The following is a 27618-nucleotide window of genomic DNA, read 5'->3' on the forward strand; positions in this document are numbered from 1 at the left end:
TATACGGACTCCTCCTGCCGTATTCGTTTGCATGGTTCTACAGAATTTTCCCCAGTATTGCAAGCATGGCTCAAGCCTGATCCAGGGCAGCCCCTAGCAAAGGCAGGGTTAGCACCCCAGCAGAGATGGCAAACAGCCAACATCAGCTGGAAAACAGCCTGGGGGGACTAAATGGAAATCGTGAACCTTTTGGTTTCACCTGGGAGCTAGCTGGGAAGTCAGTACACCTCTTCCCTGTCGACAGTGGTGTGTTATTCTAAAGAGCTGGTCTCCAGTTCCACTTTTCCAAATGATCACAGCCTTTCCTCAATATACCTCCTACTGCATAATGAGAACATATTCTTTGCATCCATTTTACTTACAATGACTTAGAGAAATAGCCTTAAGAAGGTTATTCCCAGGAACTGTAACCACCCCCTCAGAATAGCAGGTTGTTGAGTTAGTGCTGATGAGTCAGACGGGCTTTTTAATTCTGTTCTAAAAGGAATCACCACAACAGTGGAGAAGGGAGAGGAAAAATAAAAAGGGAATCTAGTGGAAAAGGCTTCCACCGTCTGATGATTCATGCACCATCAGCGTGACTCACCCAGCATTACTCTGCCATTAAAACATGAAGACTAGGCTGATTAGTCACAGTAATGAATTTTTCAAGAAAGGATTCTCCCCTATAAATAATGATGACTTTGTCTGGATAGTGTTAGTGTGACTCACCTTTCCAGCATGCTGGGCAGCACCAATCGTGTCATCTGCAAAAGGAAAACATTCGTGATGGCTGAGAATGCAGACACCAGACAGCCAGAGACCGAGGGAAGCCTCCCTTCCTCCCAGAAGCAGCTGCCACCCCCTCCACCCCAAGCACGGCTCAGGGAAGCAGAGACCATACTTTGCGTAGGCAGTTTATTTTTATTCTACCTGGATAACTTGGCTCTGTCAAGTAGTGTGTGCACTGAATCTGGTGAACCCATCCAGCTAGTAGCACAAGAGTAAATAAAACCAATGTCTTCACCACTCTGCAGCATCCGTGGCCTCCAAAGAACATTAAAACACCAGAGTACTACAGTACATGTACCATCCTTCTCTCCCCACAAGAAACACCTGTCTTCCTAGAAACGGACTAAATTTACCACCTCTGCCAGGACTCAAAACATTATCCAATACAGTCTAGCTACGCTTACTGAACTGCTGATTTTAAGACAAAAATTAATTATAGAGCAGCAAGAGCACTGACAGAACTAGCAAATGTAAGTTTCCTACATTATGTTACCTAAGGAAAATACTTAAGACTCCAAAATATTTTTGGCTGATTACACAGATGTTTTCACACTGCAAAAACTACACCCCCAGGAGAAAAGTCGCCTGGCAAACCTCCTCACTGCTCTGGAAACTCCTGCCTTCATTATGACTCTGAGCAATCCATCTACAAGCTGGCTGAAGGATTCTCCAGAGCAGTAATCCTAAAACAAACTTCCCAGTTGCAGACAGAGCATCTCTGGCAAGTGGAACAAATTAAGCATTGATCCAAACTTGGACAAAATTTTAATTAGTGTAAAATAGTTAATTTTCCCAGTACTAATTACTACCATCCTAAAATACAATTTAAATCCAAAACTGCTGCCTTCATGAAATAATATCAAAATTCTGCTTGTACCAAATTCTGCCCTGCCCCAACTAACCATATGAATGTCACTGATGGCAAAGACAGATCAGACAAGAAATATAAACTGCTACCACTTTTGACATCTGAAAGGTATTCCAATAAAGTTTTTGAGAACACAAAGGGGAGAGTAATAAAATACTAAAACCAGCACACACCAAAATACTCCCACCGATCCCAAATTACCTTGATAGCTTAAAATAAAACATTGAATATTTGAATAGTATGGGAAAAAAAACACACATACAAAAGAAATCAGCATATATAGGCACACAAAACACCTGTTAGCACTTTCATTACAAAGAAACAAATTTTATTGTAAGAAACTACTCATTTTATTATCACCACTGCATTAGCCCTTACATATGACTCAATCTGGGTTTGAGGTTTTGTTTGTTTGTTTTTATTTTTGAATTATAAAACATACCCTTTCAGGAATAAAGGAGAAAAAACACAAAAGAAAACGATCTCAGTTGATTGCAGCTGACACACAAAGCAAATGGCAGAGAAGGGCTGTGTTTTGCATTTTATTGGCATTTCTCCCTTAGAATAGATTCTGCCATCAGCCACACTGCGTGACAGTTTCGATAAGGGACTGTACAGGCAGGAGTTGAACAGGCCTTCCTTTCATGAAGTCAGCTGTTGACACACTTAGCTGTCAGCACTGCCCCAGAAGTCAAACTAAGTATTCAGAGCTGATAAGCATCAACAAGCTAAACAGATCTGATGCAGCTTCAAAAAACCCTCTAGTATTAAGTTTAAGCATACATGAGCTTTTTCATACACTAATGCTTCAAAGGAGATGTAGAAACAACTATTTATTTTAATCTTAAAGGATAAAGAATTATTTGGGCTGATTTTAAGACTAGTTCAAGACTGGAAGATCTTTTATCTGAAGCAAGTTTTATGACCTCTTCCACAGATCCCTTGGCAAAAAGAAACATACTGTTTCTTGCCTCTCAGAGCAGTGTAATGCTGCATAACATCTCCATAGATTGGCACATGGACGTGGACTGGAATTACCTTCCCTTAGGCAACCCATAAATGAGCTGAAAAACCAGTACACAATTTCCCACTGTAATGTCGAGGGGACGCCACATTTGAACCTTTGTCATAAATCCACACAAATGCATTCACGGTCTAAATCCAAACTGCAACCCACCAAGCAACTCTAACAGTTTATCACAAACCTGCCGGCTACTATTGATATCCAAATGAGAGCACAAAAAAATATGCTACAATAATTGGTGGACTTACATAAAATAAAAAACTAGGAAGCCATTGACAGCTGAAATACAGCAATAGGTACACAATCTGGGTAGAAATCGAGAAGTCTCTCACCACCAACTGTGTTAAATGGTTTGTTTCTGAACTTCAGCTGGACAAGCAATCAATTTTTTTCCCCTCCACAGAAAGATACTGATGGCAAAACTGGATTTCATACTCAACATGGAAATGTGGACTTCCATTTGTTTTACTAAAATTCCTATTTTAAGGGAATTTCAAAATTCTGTGAAATAGGGCAAAACTTTCTATCAGTATTTTTACGCATTGTGATGTGTGAAAAAAAGATACCTATGACTATTCAGTATCTTGATGTAAAAATACCATTATTTTTAAAGAGCAAGATAACAGAAGGCAGCTCTCTGAGTCAGTCTCACCTGACCCAGCCAAGGGCACATTCAAACAGGACTATCAGAAAAATGCTGGCAGGGTATTCTGCAGCCATACTCAGGTCTGGCAGTTTTATACACTGTACCCAAATGTAAAATATTTTCAGCATAAATTCAAATAAGACAGTTAACAGCAGAAATGTAGTTTTACCACTAATAATGGTGTCAGTGGTGTCCACACGGGCTTGCACTGTATGATCCTTATCCAAAACAGCCAGACTGGTTAACATTTGTCTTCAATAGCTGTAATCTCAGACATACCATTATGAAAAAGGCAGTTAAAAACCAAAACATCTAGAACTGAATAAATATCTCCCAGATAAAGAACCCAGATTTTAGCTAGGCCTTGTTTAGAGATAGTCTGTTCTGTAACGGTGTGTATTTCCTAAATGGCAAAGCACTGCAAGTCAATCTATAGGAATCTGCATGTAGGATGTCAGAGGACTTCACAGCAGTGTTTGTTTCTCTGCAGGCAATCTAATACAGGCAGAAGGAAGTGTCAGGAAGCCTAAAGGAGAGGTTGGGAACTACCCTAAGAAGAGTGCCTTCTGTTGGTGGTTACTGAACATGGTTAGGTTTCCTTCAAGTAACCTTCTTTCTGAAGGAACACTACTTTCCACAGAAATAGGAGTGCTACAGTTGGAAATGTGGATGTTCCCAAGACTCTGAGGACTCAGGTAATTCCAGACAAGTCGTTAGGCTATGTGAAAACTGCCAGCTCATCCAAAACAAAGTGGTTTTTCTTTCTGAAAACTTGCATTAGAGCAGAGTGAGCATACGCATCTGAGAAATTTGTTTAGGACAAACTACTCAGTATCAGAGGTTGTTAATTCTTGATATTCTATACAGTCTGGCACAAAGTTACGTTTAGCACCCAACCATGAAGAGTGGTTGTTGCACTCTATTTTTTTGTTTATTTTCCAATTATTTCATGTACACACATAATGCTACCATACAGTTCGGGGTATAGTTCCTTTGGTTTGGAGGGCTGCCTTGCTTTTAACTCAACTTCTTTCATACCTAACCATCTAGATCTCAAGTTCCAGGATGCTCAGGGCAAATGACTAACTTAAGGTAGAGATTGATTACAGACCATTTCAATAATCTTTTATAGGCAACTATCATTTACTGATTTTTTTTTTTTTACCTGAAACTGCATTTATTACATTCCTGGCAAGCACTGGTTGCATTGTCCACTCTTTCTCACCAAACCTGTCTTCTACCTTCTAGTTCTGGAAAAAGTAACTCCACTTTGAGCCTAACAGAGCAAAGATTCCTACTTGTAATACAAGAATGCACACACTTATCGCTAGATTTATGTTCTAAAGCAGGCACTACAATTAAAAGCTCCTATTAGAGGACTAACAAATAGTTGGAAGTTATAACCATGGATTTCCAGTGACTTTTCTTAAGAAGAAAACCTCCCATTCTTAGTTATCACAGCGTTGTAGTCTTTTCTCAATCTGATCCAAGCAATAGCTCAGAAGCAGAGTTTTCTGAAAGAATAATAATAATATGTAAAATTTTGAATATCTTTCAAGTGATGTTCACTCAGACTACTTAAAATACAGCAGGAAAAGCTTAGGTAAATATTCAAAGTCATCCTTCAGACCTTATGGGCCCCGCAATTGTTACACAAAGCCTAATACCACAGTTGTATATTTAGAGACAAATCATTCCATGCTATGATGTTATGACTGCAAGTCATTCTTTCCACTTTGAAAGGGTTGAATGCTCTGTAACTAGGGCTATACAAATACAGCAAAGGGTGAGGCTAGAGAACTTGGACAAGTTGCTACTGTGTTATGCAGCTAAGAAGCTTTCCTCATTCACAAATCTGGGGTGAAACTTTAACAACTCGGAGCAACATAACTTTTTAAAGATGAGGAATTCCCTGTGGTGCACCCACTCACATACAAAAACATCACTCCTACCATAAGACAACTCAGAGTGCCTGGGCAGAGGATTCACACAAGTTCACAAATGCAGTAGCTGTTTAACAAAGTTAACTGGCACCCTCACCCGCAGGCCATACACTGAAAAACTAAGGAACTGTTCTCATGCACTGGTAGTTAAATTGATTGTGAGGCCTATTCTCAGCATCTACAATGTTTTTTTAATGTGTTTCTCTTGAAACAATAACTTCTTAATGCAGCTTGTACCCCAAGCCAAACAAGAATGATTTCTATCTGTAAAAACTAGCAAGTAAACCTGATGTCAACTCAACTCACACAGTAACCCATGTGGCCATGTCAGGGGCTTGGGACATACAAAGGGAACTATGAAGGTAACAAGCCCTGTTCATTTTCAGTGACTTTCCTCTGAGCAATGGTTTTAGAAGAGAAAGTTTTTCCTATTTAGAGCCATAAACTTTTGGAGTCGAGTTAAAAATGGAAAGCTCTCAAAATAAGCATATTTCTCCTCTTGCCCTTGACACAGGACAGACTGCTCAAATAATAAGGCTGAATGTTCTCTTTTCAAGAGGTGAAATATGTGTTTGTGTCAACCCCAAATCTACAGAAAGCCACAGAACTCTAGGATTTCCTGAATTCCCCCAAGTTACTTGTACTTTGAAGAAAAATCCCCAGTGCTTCTGACTATTGCTTAAAAATATATTTATCACAGCTACATTTCCCTTGATCCAGCTTTCTGTGTACCACACTCTCAGGTTCAAAGTCAGCAAGGTGGGAAACCACAGCATTGAATTTCTCCCTCTGGACCATCTGAATGATATTCATGACCACCTTCACAGAACACTTACTCCTTTTCCAAGCATTGGCAACTGTCCCTCTCTGTTTTCTACTTGTATTATGTACTTGGCTAAATCATCAACCCCTCTTTGATTATGACTTTGAATATAAATACAAAGAAACCTCTTGACTAGAGTGGAATACACACACACAGCATGATCTCTTCTCACAAGTCGGTGTTGCCACTGTCCTCAGAATTATTCTCCACTTACTGTGACCCTTTCCACAGCAAATACAAAAATTCACATAGGGTTCTAGCAGGCAACAAACAACTACCACCTGATTTCTGGTAAGGTACCTTTACAGGTGTGGTATTAGACTGCACTAGCCCATCTGAACACACATTGGAGAGAGAGAGAGAGAGAGAGATGTCATTTCCAAATGTCTTTTCAGGATTGCTGCTCCCCAGGCTTTTCTTCTTCCTACACACAGGTCCACAAAAGAATATTTTCCCTCCTTCTCAAATACACTAACTTTTGCTCCTCCTTACAATTTCATATTGGTTGTTGGTTCTGTTGTTGCTTTCTTTCCTAAACTCACAGTTTCAGACTTTGTAGTAGTTATTCCCATGTCCTGCCTGGGATTCACAACCTGCTGTAATTCACCTCTCACTCCTCCTCCATTAGGAGGGCAGCTGACACCAGATCTCTCAGTTCAACATGAAGCATTTATGTATTCTGAACTCTTGAGAAAATTTAAAAAGTGTCTCAAATATGAGGACAAAAATCCTTGATGTAATAGGGCCTGTTAGCGTTTAGTATTGACACTCAGTATAAAACATGAATAAAGCCATCAACACGAAGACTACCACACAAGGGATTTACACACACATAATTTACTCTTCCCCTTCCTCTGCTAATGCCAATATCCAAGCAAAGCCTGGCCTACAAGCCAAAAATTTACCTCCCCCCACAATATAATAGCCTGCAAACCAATTCAGCTCCTTGCTTAATCAGCCGCTAAGCCAGCACTCCCTCAACTATTTAGTCCTGCTCATTTTTCAAGAGAACACAAGTTTATGCCTCACTCCCAATGCAATTAGCATATCGTGATGCTGCAAAAGCAATAACAAACTTGCAGTTCCTTCCATACCAAGTAACTCTTGCAGCTTTCAAAGGAGACCCCCTGAAGTATTTGAAGCTATTCTCTGTGCTCATTACCTACCCACTTTTTCCACTGGACAGGAATCCTAGCACCCTTGGCTTTCAGGACATTAAGCCAAAAGCCAAGTCAAGTTTGTTTTCCCAAGTGAAGCTAAAGGCTGTAGAATACAAAGACTGATTGATTCAAGGAGATGAAGTTAATACAAAGGAACTATGATTAGAACTATACAGAACAAGTCTAATTTTGATTTCTCAACACTTGCTGGTTAATGAAAAAAAACGAGATTTTGCCCTGATATTTCACTTAATGCCACTAATATTTGTGTCTCAAAATGCAGCAGGATATCCAAAAGTTATAATACAAAGCCACATTACCTGAACTGCTACCAACAATCATTAAAGTTCTGCTATTTAAATCCCTCCAGAAGCTTGAGATGAGATTATGACAAGAACCAACTACACATACTACCACCTCGTCTACTTCCTCATTTATTTGTCAATTCAATCCTTGCATATGAGTGTATTAAGTCTCAAGCTGTCCTGAGAAAATACTACAAATGAAAGATCTTCATTCTATTTATAGCATCAAGACACGTGACACCTCTTTATTTGCATGTTATATGAAGACCAGAGTAACTCCTGCACTGCACATCACCATAGAAGTGTGATATTGCTCAGACTACTTATAAAATATCTACTGTGGCTGGGGGACAGGGTGCTATTTTGTCAATTTTTTTTAACCAGTATTTTAAAAGACATGAGATTTCCAACATGTTTTAAGCAGTTTTACGTGGTTTATCTTCAGTGACGTACAGGGTGCTTTGAAGGCACTTCACAGTAATCAACACTTCATGCCAGACTGAGTGAACCCCAAAATTGCATGACTGCGTGGTTCATGGGTGATCTAACCCAACAGTGCTCTAAGGACATGATGGAGGCAGGCAGCATGGAATAGGATTTGGGAAAGACACATTTTAAAAGCTCTGAGAGGGAGCAAGTTCTCAAACATGTGCCAAAATTCCATAGTATTAGATACTTTCCAGTTGGGAAAAATACTAAACAGTGGGACCAACTAGGCTGAAAATTTGTCCTGCGAGGTGAAGATGCAGTCTTATCTCTCAGTGCACCCCTTCTTACACACTGCATATCCCCTAGGAAATCCAATGAGCTGACCAATGAACAAAAAGATGGATCAAAAAGTTAAGGGTTAGGCATTACGCTTTGAAATGGCCTATACTTATGGCAACAAAACAGACTTCAACATTTCTACAGAATCAATCTGTGCTAATTATCTTGACTTTCACACTTCAAGGCTAAGGAGTGTTTCAGCCAGAACTGGAGTTACTTGAAGAGTTGTGCTGTCCAACAGGGGCTGGGTGCTGATGGCACGTGGTGCAGGATATTGAGAGGACAGGGGATATTGTCATCTCTTAGGCACTGAGAAAGTTTGGTCCAAAAGGCAAGGAAGGGGATGCCAATGCTCTAGAATATAACAGTACAGGTTATAAGACACCTCTGACAAGGATCTGGAAGCACTGTGGGCAGAGCCTGAATGGGTAGTAGCAAACCATACTCTGCCTGTCCCATACTTTCACATTTCAGCAGACTTTCAGCTCCTTGTTAAGAACTTTGTGCTCACTTCCATCACACACTTCATGGTTTTAGTCAGACAAGAAGAGAGAATATTCTTATTATTGTTTCTAAAAAACACACACATATATATACACACCTATATATGTATAAGAGATGGCATCAACCTCAAAAACGGAACTAAATATTCACAGAATTAGAACCTAAAAATCTAAGTGAAAAGATATACAGACTTTTCCTAAATTTATTTTTTTCATACCATGATTCTCTAGTTCTATGGGTTCTCCTGAGAAAGTGTCTTACAGATGGCACACACTTCTAATGTGCTCTTCTCCCCAAAACAGTAAGCATCTGGTGTGCCTACTGTTTAATTACACAACACGCTCGTGCGGGAGAAAACATTTTCAAGCTTGAAATCCTATGCTCAAACTCTGATTAAATCCAGTAGCAGGAGTTGTTCACAGTCAAGACAAAAGTTTTCAAACAGAAGGAAAAACACTATTAACACAGAGCAAGCAGATCTTCAGTAAGTTTCTCTATGTGCAAAAATAGCCACTTTAGAATGTGAAAAGATGCAAATTTTACAAGCAACTGTATGACAATTTTGTTAAATTGTTGATGAGCACTGACACTACAACTGAAACATTAGTTTACTTTGGAAACAATACAGTCTGGCCACATCTCTGGAACTTTAGGCATATGCTGGGTTAAACTATTATTCTACCCTACCATCTTCAGAAATAGATATTGAAGTAGTTCATCTGTAACTTGTCTAAAAAAATGCTCCCAGGAAGATTGACACCCCAAATTCTTTTATCACTGAATAGTGCACTCCCTCTGCTGGCACAGCACAGACCTCACACCTTAGCAGAGGAGGTCTGTGCTTGACACTTCTTCAGATGTACACCTGATGCAGCTCTGTTAACTTAAATGACTTCTGTAAGAGAAACTTTCTGTAAGACAAAGCTCTCAAAGGTGCCCATTAATAACTGACTTCTCTTCTGAAATTTTGCAGGGGGAAAAGAAGACACCATGGGCCACAATCCTTCTCGGTCAACTAGAAAATCTGTACTGGTCAGGCTCACAGTCATTTTCCAGGTGAAAGGTTTCTGAAGACTCACTGTTATAGCATTTCTAGCTTTCTAACAAATAGTTCTGAGATGTCAAATAAAACACACACAAAAGTAAGAGCCTGCAGCAGCAAGCTGACATTACCAACTCCCATTCAGCCATGGAATGGCTACATTTTCACTGTTTGTCTATGTTTCAATAAAGTGTGAGAATCTTACTAAAGCATTGTTTCAAGAGGTGCTGTGCCTCCTCACATGGAAACAAAACAAGAGTTTAGACTCCCCAAAAGCACTGTACTAGATGAATTTAGTACTTGACCTAATCAGAAGACCTGCAAAAAAAGTCAAATCTTTCAAGACATCTTAGAAACATCTAATATTTTAGCTTTGAGGCAAAAGGTTAACCCTCAGCTAGTAGAGACATACTGTTATGCATAAGAAGGCTTAGCAGTGAATAGTCCCAAGGAGTTTCATCAGCACACACTGGTAATACACTAACCAAGTCCCTGCCACTTACGGCTATTCCCTCTGTCCTTTTTGAGCTTTGACATACTAGGATGAAAACTTCATTTTTGAATGGGCCTCATGTTAATAAACAAGAGAACAGCCATATGTTTTAGCCTGAAGTCATGTTGATTTCTTCTTGATGAAAGCTTCAGTTTAAATATCAAAAAGTGAAGGTAGCTTCTGAAGTAAAGTTAACGCATGTTTCTGTGAGTTTGGCTTTCCTTCTTGCTCATACATTTTGCAGAAAATATTTAAGTGCCTTCTCATTACAGTGTACAAAAACCTTAGGCATGCAGAGGTAAGGGCTGCCCACCCCAAGAAACACAGATGCAGGGGGAGAAGAATGAACCATTTACAAGAAGGAATAGAAGAAAAATCGTGAAGAAGCACTAAGTGCTGTTTTATGTACTTACCTTGCTCCTTTCAAATAGCTAATAGGCATCTTTGCAACAAGTTCCATTTCACACAATAATCAGAACAGTCCAACATGACAATCAGAACCTCTGGCTTTTTCCAAGATGAATAGTCTAACAGGTCAAAGTAATTCCCCCAGACCTGAATCTTGTTTTCTGGTTTTGAATTACCAAAAAGTCTCGGTAACTTACCTTACAAACAGACGTGATGTTAATGTTAACCATTTTGTCGATCACCTGCAAGAAAACAAAGTTTTGGGGTTTACTCATTTGAAGTTATTTGAACAGTATTTGTATGTCCTCTGGGTTTAAGTGTTGGGATAAATTATCTGCCTTTTCTCCTTGCCTTCTTGCTTAAGTATCAAGAACAGTGACAGGCTTTCAAAGCAAAGTCTGTGAATTGCTCTTGAGCCAGGTTTCATCTCTGATGAGGGACTCTCACGAATACAGAACCAGACAGGTGTATCACATTGACACTCTATTTCCTAACACTATTTGCAATACTTATGAACTTTAATAAATTCTTAGCCATTACACGTTTTGAAATTAACTACTGTATTTTACTCTCCACCATTTTAGTGACTTTAAGTTTATTCAGCAGGTTAAAAAACTGAGGGGGTTGGTTTTTTTTTTTTGCTAAACATTATGAAGCTTATTTGAAGGTGAACCAAACACCAGATATATTTAGCAACACTTAAGTAGAAAACAAAAAACCACAGTGGACCCAGTGAGCTACAGGGGTTACAGAAAGAAAATCATGCACCAGTGAAATTGTTCATAATCCAAGTTTTCAGTGTATCTAGTACAGCCAAGATTGTCCCTACATTATGAACTGTCTAAAATGGTCATATCTTAAGTTTTGTAAGTGTTATGGAATATGCAGCTTCCATCCATGAAGTTGCTTGCTCCCCTTCAGTCACTTAAGAAGCCCCCCAGCACAAGCTAAAGCAACTTATGAGCAACAGTCAGATGAGACCGCAGACAGGAGCAGAAGATGCAGGGAAGAGTACGTGAAGAACACCACCAAAAAGTGAGACTGCCATCACCAGCATTGTGTTATGCTGCTTATGTACATTTCCAAGTTTTTGAACATTTAATTCTAATCAAAAAACCTCATTATGTGGGTTCCTTAACCAAACCTAAATACTTCTGTAATATCTGCTAACCGCAGTAGAACACTAGAATGTACCACAAAGGCACTTACCTTCTCCAGCTCTGGAACATCAAGAAAATATTCAGGATGAGAATACGACATTCCCACATTGTTGACTGAAAGAAAAGCATGAATTAGATCACTTGGATGCCCCCCGATTAATGACAATTTTCAAGCAATACTCTTAAAATGTTGCATTTAAGACATTCTAGCTGCTTTGGCCAAGCTTCCTTCACTGTAAATACCCCCGCGCACACGCAGCGGAATGCGGCAGCGCACGGACGGACCATTGCAATGGGTTCGCACCGTTTTTTACGATAAACAAACACTCGGAGCGGAACAGGAGCCGAGCCGCGCTCCCCGCGCAGGGAGCGGCGGGCGCGGTGCGCGGCGCGGCCGGGAGGTGGCAGCAGAGCCCAGCGCGCCCCGCGCCCCGAGCGCCCCCCGCCCCGCGGGGCAGCCGCCGCCTCCGGGGACCCGCTCCGCCGCCCGGCCTCCCTGCTCGGAGATTCCCCGCGGGAAACCCTTCTCCCCGTCACCCCCACATCTGCAGCGAATTATTTAAACCGCCAAGATCTTTCCCCCCCCCCCCCCCCCAGTACTTTACACTGGCACGGTTTCATTCTCGGACGTGAAAACGATACCCATTCTCTAAATCCCAGCCCCAACAGGAGAGAACTTCTAATTCTGTTCGAAAACAGTGCTGCTCTGCAGCCTCCAACTCCATAGAGCACATTGATATGGAGACAAAAAGCAGCAACCAAAAGGGATCTCCGCTTCCTAAGTATCTGTTGTTCATCTTACGCAAGTGAATCGCGTGACATGTGGTTGCTGTGGCAACATTTTACATTTATATAGTGTCTTACACCCCAGAGAATCCCAAAGTGCTATGTATGCTCAGCAGCACTGTGCACCTCCAGGCAGGAGTCTGCACGGGGACAAGAAGCGTCGTCAAAAGGCACTGATGCCTTTTTCAAAAAATGAAATAAAATAGCCCCTCCACCTGTGCCAAAAGCTATTGTTTTAAGACACAGCCTGAAAGATAATTTAAGTAGCAGTAGGGATGCAGGATGTGCAAGAAACAGGAGGAAGAGATTCTGGCAAAGTGCACCAACTTCATTTGGAATTCCCTCAAGCTCTTTTAGTCCACATCTTAGTGTATTTATGGAAGTTCATTAGTCATGCTGTGTGTTTCAAATTTTTAACTTTTAGATAACCTTTAAAAATTGAGGTGAGGAATTGAGGGGAACAGGGCGTTGGCAAATTCCCAGTAGACATTTGCTATATTTAGAAAGAGTGAGAAGTTTTTAAAAGGAAGAAGACCCAGTCTTGCTACTGCCAGAGTGAACCAGATTTTTTTCTTCTTTTCATCCAAAAATAAACTATTTTTTTTGTTCCATCTCTCTGGAAAGGATTTTGGCTATGAATTGTGGCAGGGTTATGGGACTAACCTTGGCAATTCTCTCTGAATTTAGAACGCTTTTATGATTCATGCTACAGAGACAGTCACACAAAATTCACACCCCTTACTGCAGGCTGGGTCCCCAGATATGCACCCTTCCACTTTCTGCAATCATCTCTGCTGCAAGTATGTAACAAACCATTAAAAAAAATCAGGTTTTGGGTTGTACCACTGTATTTTAACTAGAAAAAAATGGATAGCAACAGGGTAAGATACTGTCCAGCACAAACTCCTTTTAAGAATCAGAGCTATTTAAGAATGGCAAAAGGAAGATTTCCCACCTCTGTTTATTTAACATATTGCTGTAGCTAGCACATGTTCGAAGTCACTGACAGACGCTGTTTTGAACACACAGCAAAACATTATGCAAACTCTTTTAGCCTTCCTACGTGGGTGAGAAGAAGCTTCCAAATAAGAAGTTTACAAGGATTTCAATCTGTAAGTACTTTAGTTAGACTCTGTGCAAGTCCATAATTAGAAGCTTGTTCTTGAGCAGTACGTGTGGAGACTCCTATGTCTCCAAGTATAAGGTTAAAAAATAATCAGCATTGATCACTGGCAACTGTGCTGTGCTACCAATGCTCCTCATACCTACTGTTCCAAACGAGACCTAAAAGAAGGAAATATGCTGGAACCTGAGAAATCAACCCTTATGGCTGTTCGCATTTAAATCCATGTTTTCCCTCACACAAACGTGAAAAACACAGCTCAACAAAAGCTACATTCTAGATTGCAACAAATGCTACAGAATTTAAAATACACGGCGCTAAAGCATGGAGTTAATTACCATAAAAAATTAAAATACTGTCTTTCTGGAGTGGCCATCATCTGTGTGGAAAAATTACATTGGCAAGTGGTTTCTATTACTGCAGCTATCTCTGGGGGAAAGAAAATACCTACATATCATGTTATCTTGTGATCTTGAGCACAAGATCTACTAACAACTGCTAGTGATTAGTTGGAAAAGAGGTTTTTGTAAACCTGCACTGACAATGGCTGCAAGAGAAAAAAAAAAAGCAGAGGAACTCAGCTAGAGAATACACAGCTCTAGAGCATTTAGTTGCTATTTTTACCATGTTTTTAGCCAAGGTGCTCATGCAAATAAAAGCAAGAAGCTGGCTCTGTTTGAGGAACGCGCTTTGGTTTCCTGTAACAACCTTACACAAAACTTGACACACACACACACACACTGCTTTAGTGCCCAGTTTGTGCAAGGCTATAAAAAGTCAGATTTTCATGATTTTGTGAATCACCATAACCTAATCACAGCCTGAGAAATAATAAAAACCCTTCCAGTGCAGCTATGTACCTTGCACAGTAAAAGGTTTGCTGGTGTTTTGAGACATTTAAATGATCTACCATTCTGTAGCAATTGCTACGTGACAGGCAGCTTGCAAGCCCTACACTCCCTGAGTAGATTTTGACAGGACAGATTAGAATGTACATTAATTTTACTCTTCAAAGTTTCTTTGGAACTTATTTCCTTCAGAAAGAAGAAACAAGGCATTCACAGTTGTGTCACAACTACTCTTTACACAAAACACATCCTTGCCATTTGAAGTTACTCCAATGCCTTTGAATTTTTATAGCAATTAAATACTGGATGCCATGAGTTGTATGTACTCACGTCTGTTAGAAGTAGTGGGAACACATTTATCCTTCAATGTTATTTTTAAATTGCATTTTTATATACACTATTTTCTTGAGTGTTATTTTCAAACATTGTACAACAAGATTCATCTATTAGCAACAAAGTTCATACAGTATATCACGTGTGTAACAAATTTGTTTCAAAATGTGCCTAAAATACTCCACAGCTTGCAGCTGCAATTATTGCACATCAGGTTAGTAAAACGAGTTTCGTAGTGAAGAGTGCTTTATCATATGACAAGTACTAGTAGATGTCTGAGCCACGTGATTTTTTTATGTGTTTAACCATCACAGGTTCTCATCCCTATATTGACTAACCATAGAAATACAGGATATGCACAGGCATATGTGCTTCCAAGGGAAAAAACCCAAAAAACCAATAAGCAACTGCCTTTACCCCACTGTTCAAAGAAGATTCAGGTAAACTGCTGTTATGTTGAAACTCTTCTCAGCTTGTGATGAAGCATCTATTTGAAATCACCTCAGTTCTACATTTGACATAGTAACTGGAGGGATCACCTTGTCTTTTCAAGGATTCCCACACCACCTACACTCCTGCAACGTAGCAAACCATACTCAGGCATATTGTGTTCCTATCAGCAAAAGAAACACAGCTTACCAACATGACCAGAAAAGGCTTAAGACTTTTGAAGCAGGAGACAGTTACTTGATGTTCTATTGTAAGGACTGAATTCCAACAGCCCTGTAATTAAAAGTTCACGCTTTTCCCACAGGGCTCTACTCCTAAACTGAGTATCTCCTAAGCTAAAGTATGTGAAGCTTGTTTAGGATCTAAGATGGTATTAGGTCATAGAATCATAGAATAGTTTGGGTTGAAAGGGACATTTAAAGGGCATCTAGTCCAACTCCCCTGATGTCTTCAGCCAGGTCAGGGTGCTCACCGCCCCATCCAACCCCGCCTTGAATGTTCCCAGGGATGGGGCATCCACCACCTCCTCTGGGCAACCTGCTCCAATGTTTCAATACTTTTTCTTCTTTATACCTAACCTAAACCCACACTCTTTTAGTTTAAAGCCATTGCTCCTTGCAACAGTCCTATTGCAAAGGCCCTGTTAAGAAGCGTCCCCATCTTTCTTACAAGCCTCCTTTAAGTACTGAACGGCCACAACAAGGTCTCCCCGGCGAGAGACCTCCTCTTCTCCAGGCTCAACAACCCCAAGTGTTCAAGACATGGTGCATGCAGTCATAAGCTGCAGTCAAAGGCCTCCAACAATCACAGAAAAACACACTGAACACATTCAGTAAGCATCACAAATTCCTAGAAAGTAGGCACATATGCAAGCACCATCTCATGTAGTGTATTAACAGCAACAAAGCCTTAGTCAGATAAATAATAGCTTCTGTGAATTGGTTTCAATAAACTTCAGTATGGGAAGAAGTTAGTAGGCATGTCAAGACAAAACATCACAATGAAAGACTTAGATCTGATACAAACCCAAAACACCAATCTCCAGGCCTTCCAATCCTGCTTTGATTCCATTGTAAATATCTTCTCTCTCTCCAAAGTCTGCCACAATGACTTTTGTTTCCACTTTGTACTTTTCCCCTAGAAAAAAACAGTTTTGAAAAGTTTGAAATAGTTTACCATTCAGATATTAAGACTGTATCAGTTACTAGGTTTTACAAAACATTATAAGAGCTAGCATTACACATGAACATTTTCACCTCTGGAACAGGAATCCCTGAATTTTAACATTACCTGCACAGGAAGTTTGTGACATTAAGCTACTTTTGGTGAGAATATAAATTCTCAAATGATTCAGCACATTTTGTTTGTAAGGGACAAGAAAGGTGGCAAGAAAGCAAATTATACACCTTTGCATAGAACAGCAAAAATGGAGAAATCTGGAAATATATGTACACAACCATGTTCAAATACAGCTTGACAGGAACATTTTTTTTCAACTTAAGCCAAATGGCAAATGAGTTGCTTCAGACCAAGCAGAACAATTCTTTATTGCCCTCCATTTCCATTCTCACTTCTGGTCCCCTAAAACTTTTTGAATCTTCAGGGTTTTTTTAACACATATCAAAAAGGGAACATGTGGGTGAACAAGAAGAGCAGAACTTCAAATGCTATCATTCCAAAGCCCTTCTGATGTTCTGTCATCTCCACCCTTACTAGAACAGGAAAAATACACGTTGGCAACTACATTTTGAAAGAGAAGAAGGCAAGTAGTAAAAATACTTCATATAAAAAGCAACTCTGCTTTCATCAAGCTAAATTATACTGAATCAAAAGCAGTACAATGTCCTCTCAGACTTCAAAAGAGCAGAATAGTAGCTTAACATTGCAGCATCTCTGTTCTGCTGCACCCGACTCCCACCCTAGTGTTCCTTAAGGCACCTGTGTACAGCTTGAGAAGGGTTTTGCAGCACTTTGCCCCCAGAGCCATTCATAAAAACCAGTGCCATGTTAAAGGAAAAGAATCATTCACAAGAAAAGATTAGAAGCAGCCAGATTCCCATGATGCTCCTTCCCATTCAAGGGAAAGCCGCGACTCCCATGATCCTGCCATCCATTCATGCAGAATCATGAATCTACTGAACTCACTGGTTTGCTGGCTGCCTCCCCTCCCCCCCACAATATCCCCAATAACAGATGAAATTATTTCTGCTCCTTTTCCCTCTCCCCATCCTCAACCTCTTCATCTCTCCAGAACAGCTGCATTGTTTAAAAATCCCCTGAGAGATGTTGCTATGTCAAATGACGACGTAAATAGCATTAAGCCCCTACTGCAGCAGCAGTCTTGTGATCGCGTCAGAAGAAAATCAAGTTCAACACTGGAAGGGGGGGCAGAGAAATGGTCTATTTTTGAACACAGCTGTTCTAATGTTTAGCACACACGTTTGGTTTCTTACAGGACACAGAATTGAGGGCAACATTAGAGGCTCATCTCATACTTGCAAATGGACTGGATGGGCAAAGCCCAAGTCACACACTTTACACACATGCACACATGTCATTTTTAACTGTTTTGTGGGATCTGCAGCTGTCTTCACTGCCACTCAGATGCTTCATGAAATGCAAGTTGCTTAAAGGACCCAAACACCATTCTGACAAATTTGCTCAATTGGTACTGTCCTTTTTATACTAAACACACTTCGTTAGGATTGTTACCAATCTATCTTCAAAGCCTTCTGAAATCACTATAGAGATACTAAGAGGACAAGGTAAAGACAAAAATCTGTGAAGACCTAACACTATAAATAGAAAAAAATAAATAGAAAGTGCTCACACTACTATTCATATAAGACCCTTCTTTGAGCCTTTAGAAAAGTAGCAAAGAGCCATTACACTTATGGTAGTTAAGCAATACACCTATAAAAAGATGCAGCACCCTTTTGTGGGCAGAGGCTGCACAGTACAATGTATAAAAACATATGCAAAGTAGAGGGCTGCCCACTGGTACAGCCAGAGGACAAGGTCTTTGTGCAGTTGCTCACACAAACATGCAAGGCTGTCTTGCCCCAGCAGCTACCACTAGCTGATCAAACCCTCCTTCCCCATTTCATGACAGCTTTCAGGTATCCTATAACTTTTGCATACCCTGTGCTCTGTCCCAGAACCTGCAACAGGTGGGATGATCCACCACCTCAGGGAAAAGACGAGGAGATACACCTGAGAAAATAGTTCCACGTCAAATGACAATGCAAATAGCATTAAGTCACTTCTGCGTAAACTTGGTCTAGCAGTCAGAGCACAAGGTGCAAAGGAGAGCAGGTGTGCCCTGCTCTGCATGAAAAAATGGAAAAGGGAATTTCCTTGATCTTAAGGATTAAGATGTTCCCAAACAGATGGGCTAGAAGAGAGAGTAGAGCACATTCCTATTTTATCTGCCAAAAAGGCACTGGGATGTAGATTAATAGAGAAAGAAGCAAATAGGCTATGTCCTTATCCAGGGCATCTAGGAGTGTCTGGGCTATTGCTGTCCAAGACAAAATCTGAAACTCATTAATGGAGCTTTCAGCTTGAGGACCAGGAGGTACTTGAGAGCTGCAGGGAGTGAAAGGAGGAAACTAAGCCAATTTTTGCAGTCACAGCCAGAGGACCCGAAAGACCTATTACCTGCCAGCAAGTCCAGCATTCCTGATGATATTTTGAAAAGTGGATCTGATGTTTTGTTTTTGGAACTGGTACTTCAAATGGTCCTTAGCAGGAGACTGAATATTACAACACCATGTTGTCAACAGTTGTGCAGCAGTCAGTCATCACCTACCCACAAGATGGGAAAGGAAATTCAGCAGGTCTCTTTCACAATTCTTAATTCTGACACACCAGTGTTTTAATCATCTCATTCACGAAAAAACTCAGGTGAGATCAGTACCTACAAATAAGTTTTAACCTAAACATTCACATGTCCAGTTAATTTTCAGGGTCTGTATTGCCTCAGTCAAGACATCTAATAATTTAGCAAGACACCAACTGTGCTCAACAGAATCCTGGTAAACCAATAAATGCAGACATGATCTTCTGCAATCACATCATCATTTGAGAAGCAAGTTGTTGACCATGAGCAAATTTTCACACTGTGGAAAAGCTGAATGAACCAATAATCCCAATGGTGATAGAACAGGCTGGTATCAACACTGTACAAGACAAAAAGACAGAGTGAACTTTTGCAGAAGATACTGGGATGTATTCTTCCTAAGATCCAGAGAGCAACCCAAGAACACAGACTCCAGAGGCAGAGGCACAGCGCAGTCTGATACAGTGGTCATGCAAACAAAAGCAGTACATAAAATATACATTGAAAGATAACTGAAAAAAGTGCCTATTTTTGCAGTGGTACAAGAACTACTGACTTCCTGAAGTATGTTCCCATTGTGCATTCCTGCACAATACAGGATGAGACAGTCTGGAAACAAATACATTAACTACATTCTTCACACCATCAGAAGTACAAACACTTTCACATATAATCCCTTGAAGAACACACTACCTTCAGGATCCTCAGAAGAGGACTCCACATAGTGTCTCAAACCTTGGTTAAGGTGTTACTTACTCAAAATAAACATTAAAAAACTTATAACCATCCCGAGGAACAGCCAACAGGACAACACTTGCCTGATTTCTCATCTAAGATCATCAGTTACAACATCAGTAGGTGAAGCAAAAACTTAATTAATTCCAAAGGCCAGATATGTCTGACTTACAGGAAATGTATCCAGTCTTGCTATGCAAGGAAAATGCTAATCTTAACTATCAGGCAAAGTAGGGCACACCTTGTCTACTAAAAAGATTCACTGGCAAAATAGCACCACATTACCTAAAACACCAGGAAAAAAAGGATCACATTGTAATTAAAAAAAAAAACAAAACAAAAAGCTAGAAACTACAGTGAGCAACACCCTAAATAATAAAAAATAAAGAACCATAAAATGGTTAGGAGGCATACATTTTCCTATTTTTTTTTTTTTAATTTTTTTAAAAATTCTTTGAAGCCTGAAAATTATTCAAATCAGCAGCCCCCCTAAACTGAAATCTTGGTTGACAGGCTAAGAAAATGCTAAAGAAACTTTCAGACACAGATAAAGTGGGCTTCAAAGAAGGTTCCCCAAGAGGAGCAAGCTTGTGTACGTCAATGTGACAGCAAACAGACCAGTTTGGTGGTCAGGAGAAGCAACCCAGTTTACCCAAGAGCAGCAGTGTCAGGGTGTCTGTCATACTGTGCTGGGACACAGGAGAACTACAAGATCTTCATCCCTAATAAAATAACATTAGTTCTTGAACCACCTGTTTTCAAAGCAGTTTGCTATAGCAGCTTGAATTTGCACCAAGAATGTTGAGGCAAATCCAGTCAACTTTGCAACAGAGAGGTTTGGGATACAAGGCCCACACTGTAAGCAGGTAATGGGGATGGTTCTTTCAAGATCAGGGAAAGGACATTAAAAACTCTTGCTAGAACTGAAGCATCTCACCACTTTACATTCAAAGTCATATAAATATTGCCAACACAGTGATGTAGTATAATGCAACTGGCTTGCAGAAACATAAAAGAAGTCTCGCTTGGTCTTCAGCTTCAGGACAGTCAGAGATTCAAAGCAGTAGAAAAATAGCTCTCCATTTTTCATCATACAGGAGAGGACAAATGTGTTTAGGTAAGGAGAATCAACTACCTCCACAAATAAAGATGCCATCTTTCCTATATCACTGCAGTGGTAAAACTCACCCTAATGCAGCACCCAGTCTCCAGAAACAGTGTTTGTAACCTTCCAGTATAGGGTAAGAAGCTGAGATGAAAGCAAAACATTAAAACCTCCTGCTTTTTAGTACTCATCTATGCAGGACAGAGATGAAGAGTTTAAGACTATAGAGTGGCTGCTGAGAGCTCTACAAAGTATTTGGTTGGTTTTAAGGGAGAGAATTCATTTTGGGAATGTATCCAATTTGGGACTTTCAGAGTTCACAGAACTAACTCCCAGTGTCATGGATGGATGGAATCTGTTTTCCAGAAGTACCACATACTTCCAAGACCGGTGATAGCAGATTGTTATTACACAGTGATATATTCACCACGTAAAAGCATGTTAAAATCAGCTGGGTATAACAAGAGCTAGCTTTCTCTGAACATTTTGAAGGGTGTAAAATTCTGGAGCTGAATACTGATAACCTAAGAAATAGCTAAAAAGAAGCTCTGTTGCACCTGTTGCAAAGGAAGGCTATGCTGTTCCTGCATAGCTTAAGATACCTGCCTACAATTTAACAGTAGTTGCTATGCTTCTATACATTTTTAACAGTATGTGCATATGCACACTTGGTCAAGCACCTAGGAATAGGTTCTGATTCCTTTTATTCAAGTACACATGCAGGACTTCCAGGGAACTCCTTACATACTGCAGCAGTTGCACATGTAATCTCAGAAACAGCTTCCTTAAAAAGAGTGAATATTTTAAAAAATCCAATCACGCAGAACTATACAGCAGGTAAAAAAAGACAGACCTTATTTTAAATGTTCTGTTAACCTTAAGTTTCAATATACACTGACATATAAAAGTTAGTTCTTCACTTCTCAGCTTTCACAGATGACTTCAGAAGTCCACAAACCACTGAGCCACTGGGGCGTGTAAGTTTGTAATGTGTATATACAGTACTATTACTACAAAACAGAGGGAAAACACACTTTACTAATAGTTGCCTCCATTTGCTCCCCTTTGACTTCCATTACATCAAAATATATTACAATTTCTAAGACACACTAACCAAGTCAGAAACACAGTCTGAGCAACACAGGATCAATCAATAAGGCCATTCACCCAAATATTATGCTCAACATTGTAAGCTTTTCTAAATCAAGCTTGTTCTAATTACCAAGCTAACTCAAAACACAAAATCAAGCCGCCTGTGACAAACAGCTGCAGAGGCTGACAGCCAGGGGGGCTGCACACTCGGGGCATGGCAATGTTTGCAAATGCTGCTGTGATTGCAGGCAGCCAGGCGAGCTGAGCTCCGGTGCTCCCACGCACACCCCTCGCTCCAGCGCACCGCAGCGGGCCACGCACGAGAGGCTCCAGGGCACCGCACGTGCGGCCGCCCTCGTGCCATCAGGAGTCGTGACTCCCAGAATAGCTCTCCTCACCACAACCCCAAAATACCCACTTTGGCTGAAGCTGCACAATGAGTTGGTCGGGGAACACTCCCAAGCTGTTTCAGGGGAAAGCACAACATGAAGTGTGGGAAGGTTGCTATTGTGTAGCAGGCAGCATTGCAAACTCCCCTTCCTTCTCTCCTCTTTCCCCAACACTGTTTTCAACTCCCTCGACAAGAATTTTTTTTTATATTTATTGATGTACTTGTTTTTACTAACCATGAAGAGAGCTATTTTTAATTTACTGAATCGTTTTAGGAAGGTCATATGGGCTATTTCCCATACTTCCTGTCAAATTTCCTTTCCCTTAATGTCATAATTATTGTCTGACTGTGACAATGTGTACACTTGATATGTGCATACATGTAAACATAAATTTTGCATCACTTTTTGCAAAATAAAGTCTAAATTCTTCAGCCATATACTTATTAGAATAATAGCGATTAAAAAAAAAATCAACACTTTTCAGATTTAGGCTCAACAGAATGAATTTCAGAAAGACTAGAAAAAACACTTTTTAAGAAAAATTTAGGGTCACTCATAGAGACTAAAAGGTGTCATACCACGGATTAACAAAAAAAAATTGTGCCCTTACTCTCACATCAATTTCAAGACATCTAAGTCAGTCACTCTACTTGAATTAAAGCAAATATAAGAAGGGAAACAAGTTTCTAGGCTAATTCAGCATTATCTTTTATACCTCCAATTCAGCACCCCCAGTAAAATGTTTGCTGTATCCCAAAGACAGGCATTTAAAAGCAGTTTTCAGGGTTCTCCAAAGTGTTACTTGTAAGGGAAAATACATTGTTAATTAGTCCACATGCACTGCTCAAGGTAATAGAGTACCCAGTTCAGCACTGGAAGTGTGGCACATGCTTAAGGAATGACACAGCAGGCATACTTTTATACAGTAGCTACACCATATCGAAAATTGTTTATTTCTCATATTCAAGGACTTCTTCTTAAGAATTTGTTGTGCAAAACAAGTCAACTGAGTTTCCTTTCTCTATGGAGAGGTATTAACTAGTTTTTCCTCACCACAACATATTCCTGAAAAAACATAAAAGTGATTATCACCATTTCCTCAGCAGAGAAGTCTATCAGGGATTTTTACAGCTTTGACAGATAAAGAGGACTTGATGTAATGGAACTTAACCTGCTAAAAAAGTGGCATGAGACTAAAATACACATTCACAGAAGGAAGTTGCAGAAGGAGGACAGCACTGTTTGCACCATTCAGTCCTTTCTTGTGCCAGAGAGAGAGTATTCCCTGCAGAGACACTTAAAAGGCCTAATTTTAAGTCTCTTGGCAATAGAGCTTCCACCAATTGGCTTAAAGCAGATTTGCAAAACAGACTTTCACCCAATCCAACATGACAACAATCCAGTACTTATCTTTTCATGTAATGTTAAGCTTATTTTACACTGAAAGTGATAAGCAATAGATTGCAGCTTTCTTGTTAACAGAAGGTGTTTAATGGCCCAGAGACCGGCACAAGGGCTCTTGTTTTGGCATCCCTAAAGCCTTATGTTACAAATAGGTTGTTAGCAGAGATAAGCATTGAGTTTCTGTGTGTTACAGAAAATGCAACATATTCCTGCACCCAACTACTGCCAGGCAGAGGCAGAAGTGACCCTGAATGTTTGCAGGGATGACAATTCCTGGTTGTTCAAGTCTGGGCTTCAAAAGTACCAATGAAGTCACTGGCCCATCGATCCAATTACCTAACATGTAAAACTTTAAGACTCAAGACCCAGAGTTAGTCCTTATCCTCCAGGCACAATATACAGAGTACCTGAGAAGAGGCTACTTCTGCTGCGTTTACATTCAGACAAGGAAACCCAAAGCATCTAATTCACGTTTAAATAACTTTTACACATTTCTTTCCCTGGACTTTACAAATTATTAATAAATACTGCATAGAAACACACTGGCAGTGAGGTTCACAGCAAGCACCTTCTTTCTGGAAGAGGCTCACTCAAGTCCTGCCAGATGTGAGAAAGCACCATCTCCTAGAGCTTGCCAGCTCACCTACAGTTGTGTCAAACCCATGACACTGACCAGTAAACTTCCTAAAGTAGTTTTCATCCTTAAAACCACCTGTGACAAGTGGTCTGTTATTCCATATGCTGACAGATGATAAGGAAACAAAGTCCTTCTGCAAGGATATCACTAGTCATCTGCAGAACATTTTACATGTGGCTTGTCCTACCATGTTGCTGCCTCAAAACTCTCCTAAGAGGTGAAGTAGTTTTAGGAGTGCATCCTGTAGCTTGCAGGACATCTGTCAAGTGTTTCTCTCTAAGTTTTCTGGTCAATTTCTTCAAATTTATCCTGGCAAAACATCACTGAGAAAATTCAAGAGAAGATGATAAAAAAAAGAGGCACTAAGGGGGAAAAAAATCCAGCCAAAACCCCAGAAGCAGAATTCTTAAAGAAGAAAGAAATTAAAAATTAAAAATAAGCTCCCTTTCCAATTGTTCTACCTTTTACATCAGGGTTTATCTATTTAATTTATTAAAAAAATTAATAAAAATTAATTCAGTTTGAATCCTCTGTCAGCTCTCTACAATGCCTGCCAACTGCTCCTTTAGTAAGTGGCTTATGCAAGGCAAAACCAAGAGAACTTTGTTCACTTCATCCAGGGAAACTTTCTTCAGAGATAAAATCCAAGAGCTCATTTTGAATCAAAGATCCTCACACTACAGCTTCATGTGAAAGGTGACTTCAGTGCATCAAAACAAGTCTAAAATATTTGAAGCCATTTTGCCAAGTTCAAGAAATATATGGGGATTTCAAGTATGTCAAGCTGAACCTGGCTCAGATGATAGAAGGCTGCAAACACATTCATTTACCTTGAAATAGATCACAAAAGGTCAGAATAACTGCTGGATTCACTTAGTCTTCAAGTTAAACTCAGGCAAGCGAACCTTGTCATTTCTGTGCAAGAAAACTAAGAAGACGTCCCCTTCCTCACAGAGCTCGTCTGCATTTCAGCCTCCTCTATTAAACACAAATATTCTTACTTGCCAGCTCCAAAATGTGAGGAGGATTTATCAGGGCACAGCAGGGAGGAAATCCAAGTGACAGGGCAGAGGTGAAAGAGCCAAGGGCTCCAAGGGAGGTGCAGGTGAGCATCTGCAGGGGTCAGACTCCTCCTGGGGGCATGGCCCGTTTGTTGCAGTGGGACATGGTAAGGGATGAGGCACAAGCACAGGGCTCAGCATCAGCTCCTCCTGGGGGCATGGCCCGTTTGTTGTAGTGGGACATGGTAAGGGATGAGGCACAAGCACAGGGGTCAGCATCAGGTCTGCTTCAGAATGCTGCCTGCAACCTAGTTACCAAGAAAATTGTAAAACACACCTGCCTAGGAAATGGAGAAGAAACATTCCTGGTTTTGGCACCACATCCCATTTTTGTACTCAAAAATCATGCCAGAAAAGCAAGAAGAACACAGATCCCAAGTATAAGCATGACAGTTATCAGATTATAGTACCCAAAATCTTACGGTTAAAGAGTAGTTCAAGATGAGACTACCATGACTGAGCAGCTTAGATACACTACACACTGGGCTGAGGAAATGTATTGGAATGAAATAGTCAACTACATAGATTTTAATTGCAAAAAACCAATATTTCCTTCTAAAAGAAACCTGTATTTTCTTACAGACATGTAGCAGAATCAAAGTTTTGGACATTAGTTCTCCAACAGTATGAAAGGCTTACAGTGTATTCCAATTAAATGTTCATTTGTGAGAATACATTGGAAAAACAATTGATTTCTCTCAATTCAAACAATTTATCTGGAGCCAATTTTATCACCTGGGTGTATGTAACACTAAACCACCAACTCTAAAGCAGTAAATAGGAATTTCCTTTAATTATATAGTAACTGATGACAAACTCAGAATCTGCCACGTTGCTTTTACATTAACTCACCTACAAGTAAGTAGCTACTTAGACTTGCAAGCAGAAACACTAGCAACAAGCTACAACAGTTCTATCCTGGCTCTTGCAGCTCATGTACAACTCCACGACCTGTCCTGTGAAGCTATCAGCTAACAATGGACACCAATACCAAATTCTTTTAACAATTTCCCTATAGACAAGCTTTGAAGTTTTTTCCCTTCTTATCTCATCTGCACTACATTCTTCATATTGCAGCCCTTAGGTAATGAATTTCTACACCAAAGTAGTTCTCAATTCTCAGAACAAACCTATCCAGTGCAGTAACTGAAGCTTTTCTGCCTGCAAATCCATGGTTCAAGAACCAACTGCTGGCACAGAACACCTGAGATGTCTTGGACCATGCTTGTTATTAAATACAGCAAATCAAGGAATAGACTCATTATGTGGCACTCAAACAATTGTCTCCATTCAGAGAGAAATTTTCTCTCTGATCCTCCCTGAACCTTTGGAAGTGTTTAACAATGCAGTGCTTACAGACACTTCAGAAAAGTGCTGGAACACTTCAGAAAAGTGCTGGAACAGTGAAGCAGCATGAACTAAACTAGGCAAGCATTTTTTATAGTGACCTTAATAGTCTGTGCTTGTGTGTGACAACTTGATTAAAAGATCAAATATATTTCCATAAAACTTATATAATTCCTCATAAAGGTTGTCCATGACGACTGAAGAGGAAATGCAAAATTCCTTCTTCAGTCAGTGGCTGATACTCTATTTCTTAGGGAACAGAAAGGAGAATTTCTCTTTCATGGCAAATCCTACAACACCTAAGTACTCTGTAAAAAAAATAGCTTTAAAACATGCTTGAAAATACAGTGAAAAATCTTCTGAAGTCTTTAACTACCTGTAATTAACCCACTAATTTTTGTTGCTCAAACTGAGCTGCATATTCAGAACATCTGGCATTCCTGTAACATCAGTTCAGCCACTTTAATGTGCATATGCACATAAAAAAAATCAGCTCCAGGTCAACTGGCATTTAACATGCAGAAAGATGTATCAGTACTTCCCTTATGA

General features: G+C 40.1%; 1 protein-coding gene across 1 annotated transcript in view; it reads right to left on the reverse strand.

The window, feature by feature from the left end:
• Positions 1-27618, reverse strand: part of HSD17B12 (hydroxysteroid 17-beta dehydrogenase 12) — an 84634-nt gene that overhangs the window by 17281 nt on the left and 39735 nt on the right. Inside the window, exons 4-7 of the mRNA XM_048305629.1 lie at positions 16482-16592; positions 11965-12029; positions 10953-10997; positions 712-746 (exon numbers count right to left, since the gene is read on the reverse strand). Of these exons, the coding sequence (XP_048161586.1) occupies positions 712-746; positions 10953-10997; positions 11965-12029; positions 16482-16592 (256 nt within the window). The remainder of the gene's footprint in view (positions 1-711; positions 747-10952; positions 10998-11964; positions 12030-16481; positions 16593-27618) is intronic.

This window comes from Corvus hawaiiensis, chromosome 6 (genome assembly GCF_020740725.1).
Source record: "Corvus hawaiiensis isolate bCorHaw1 chromosome 6, bCorHaw1.pri.cur, whole genome shotgun sequence".
Lineage (NCBI taxonomy): Eukaryota > Metazoa > Chordata > Aves > Passeriformes > Corvidae > Corvus > Corvus hawaiiensis.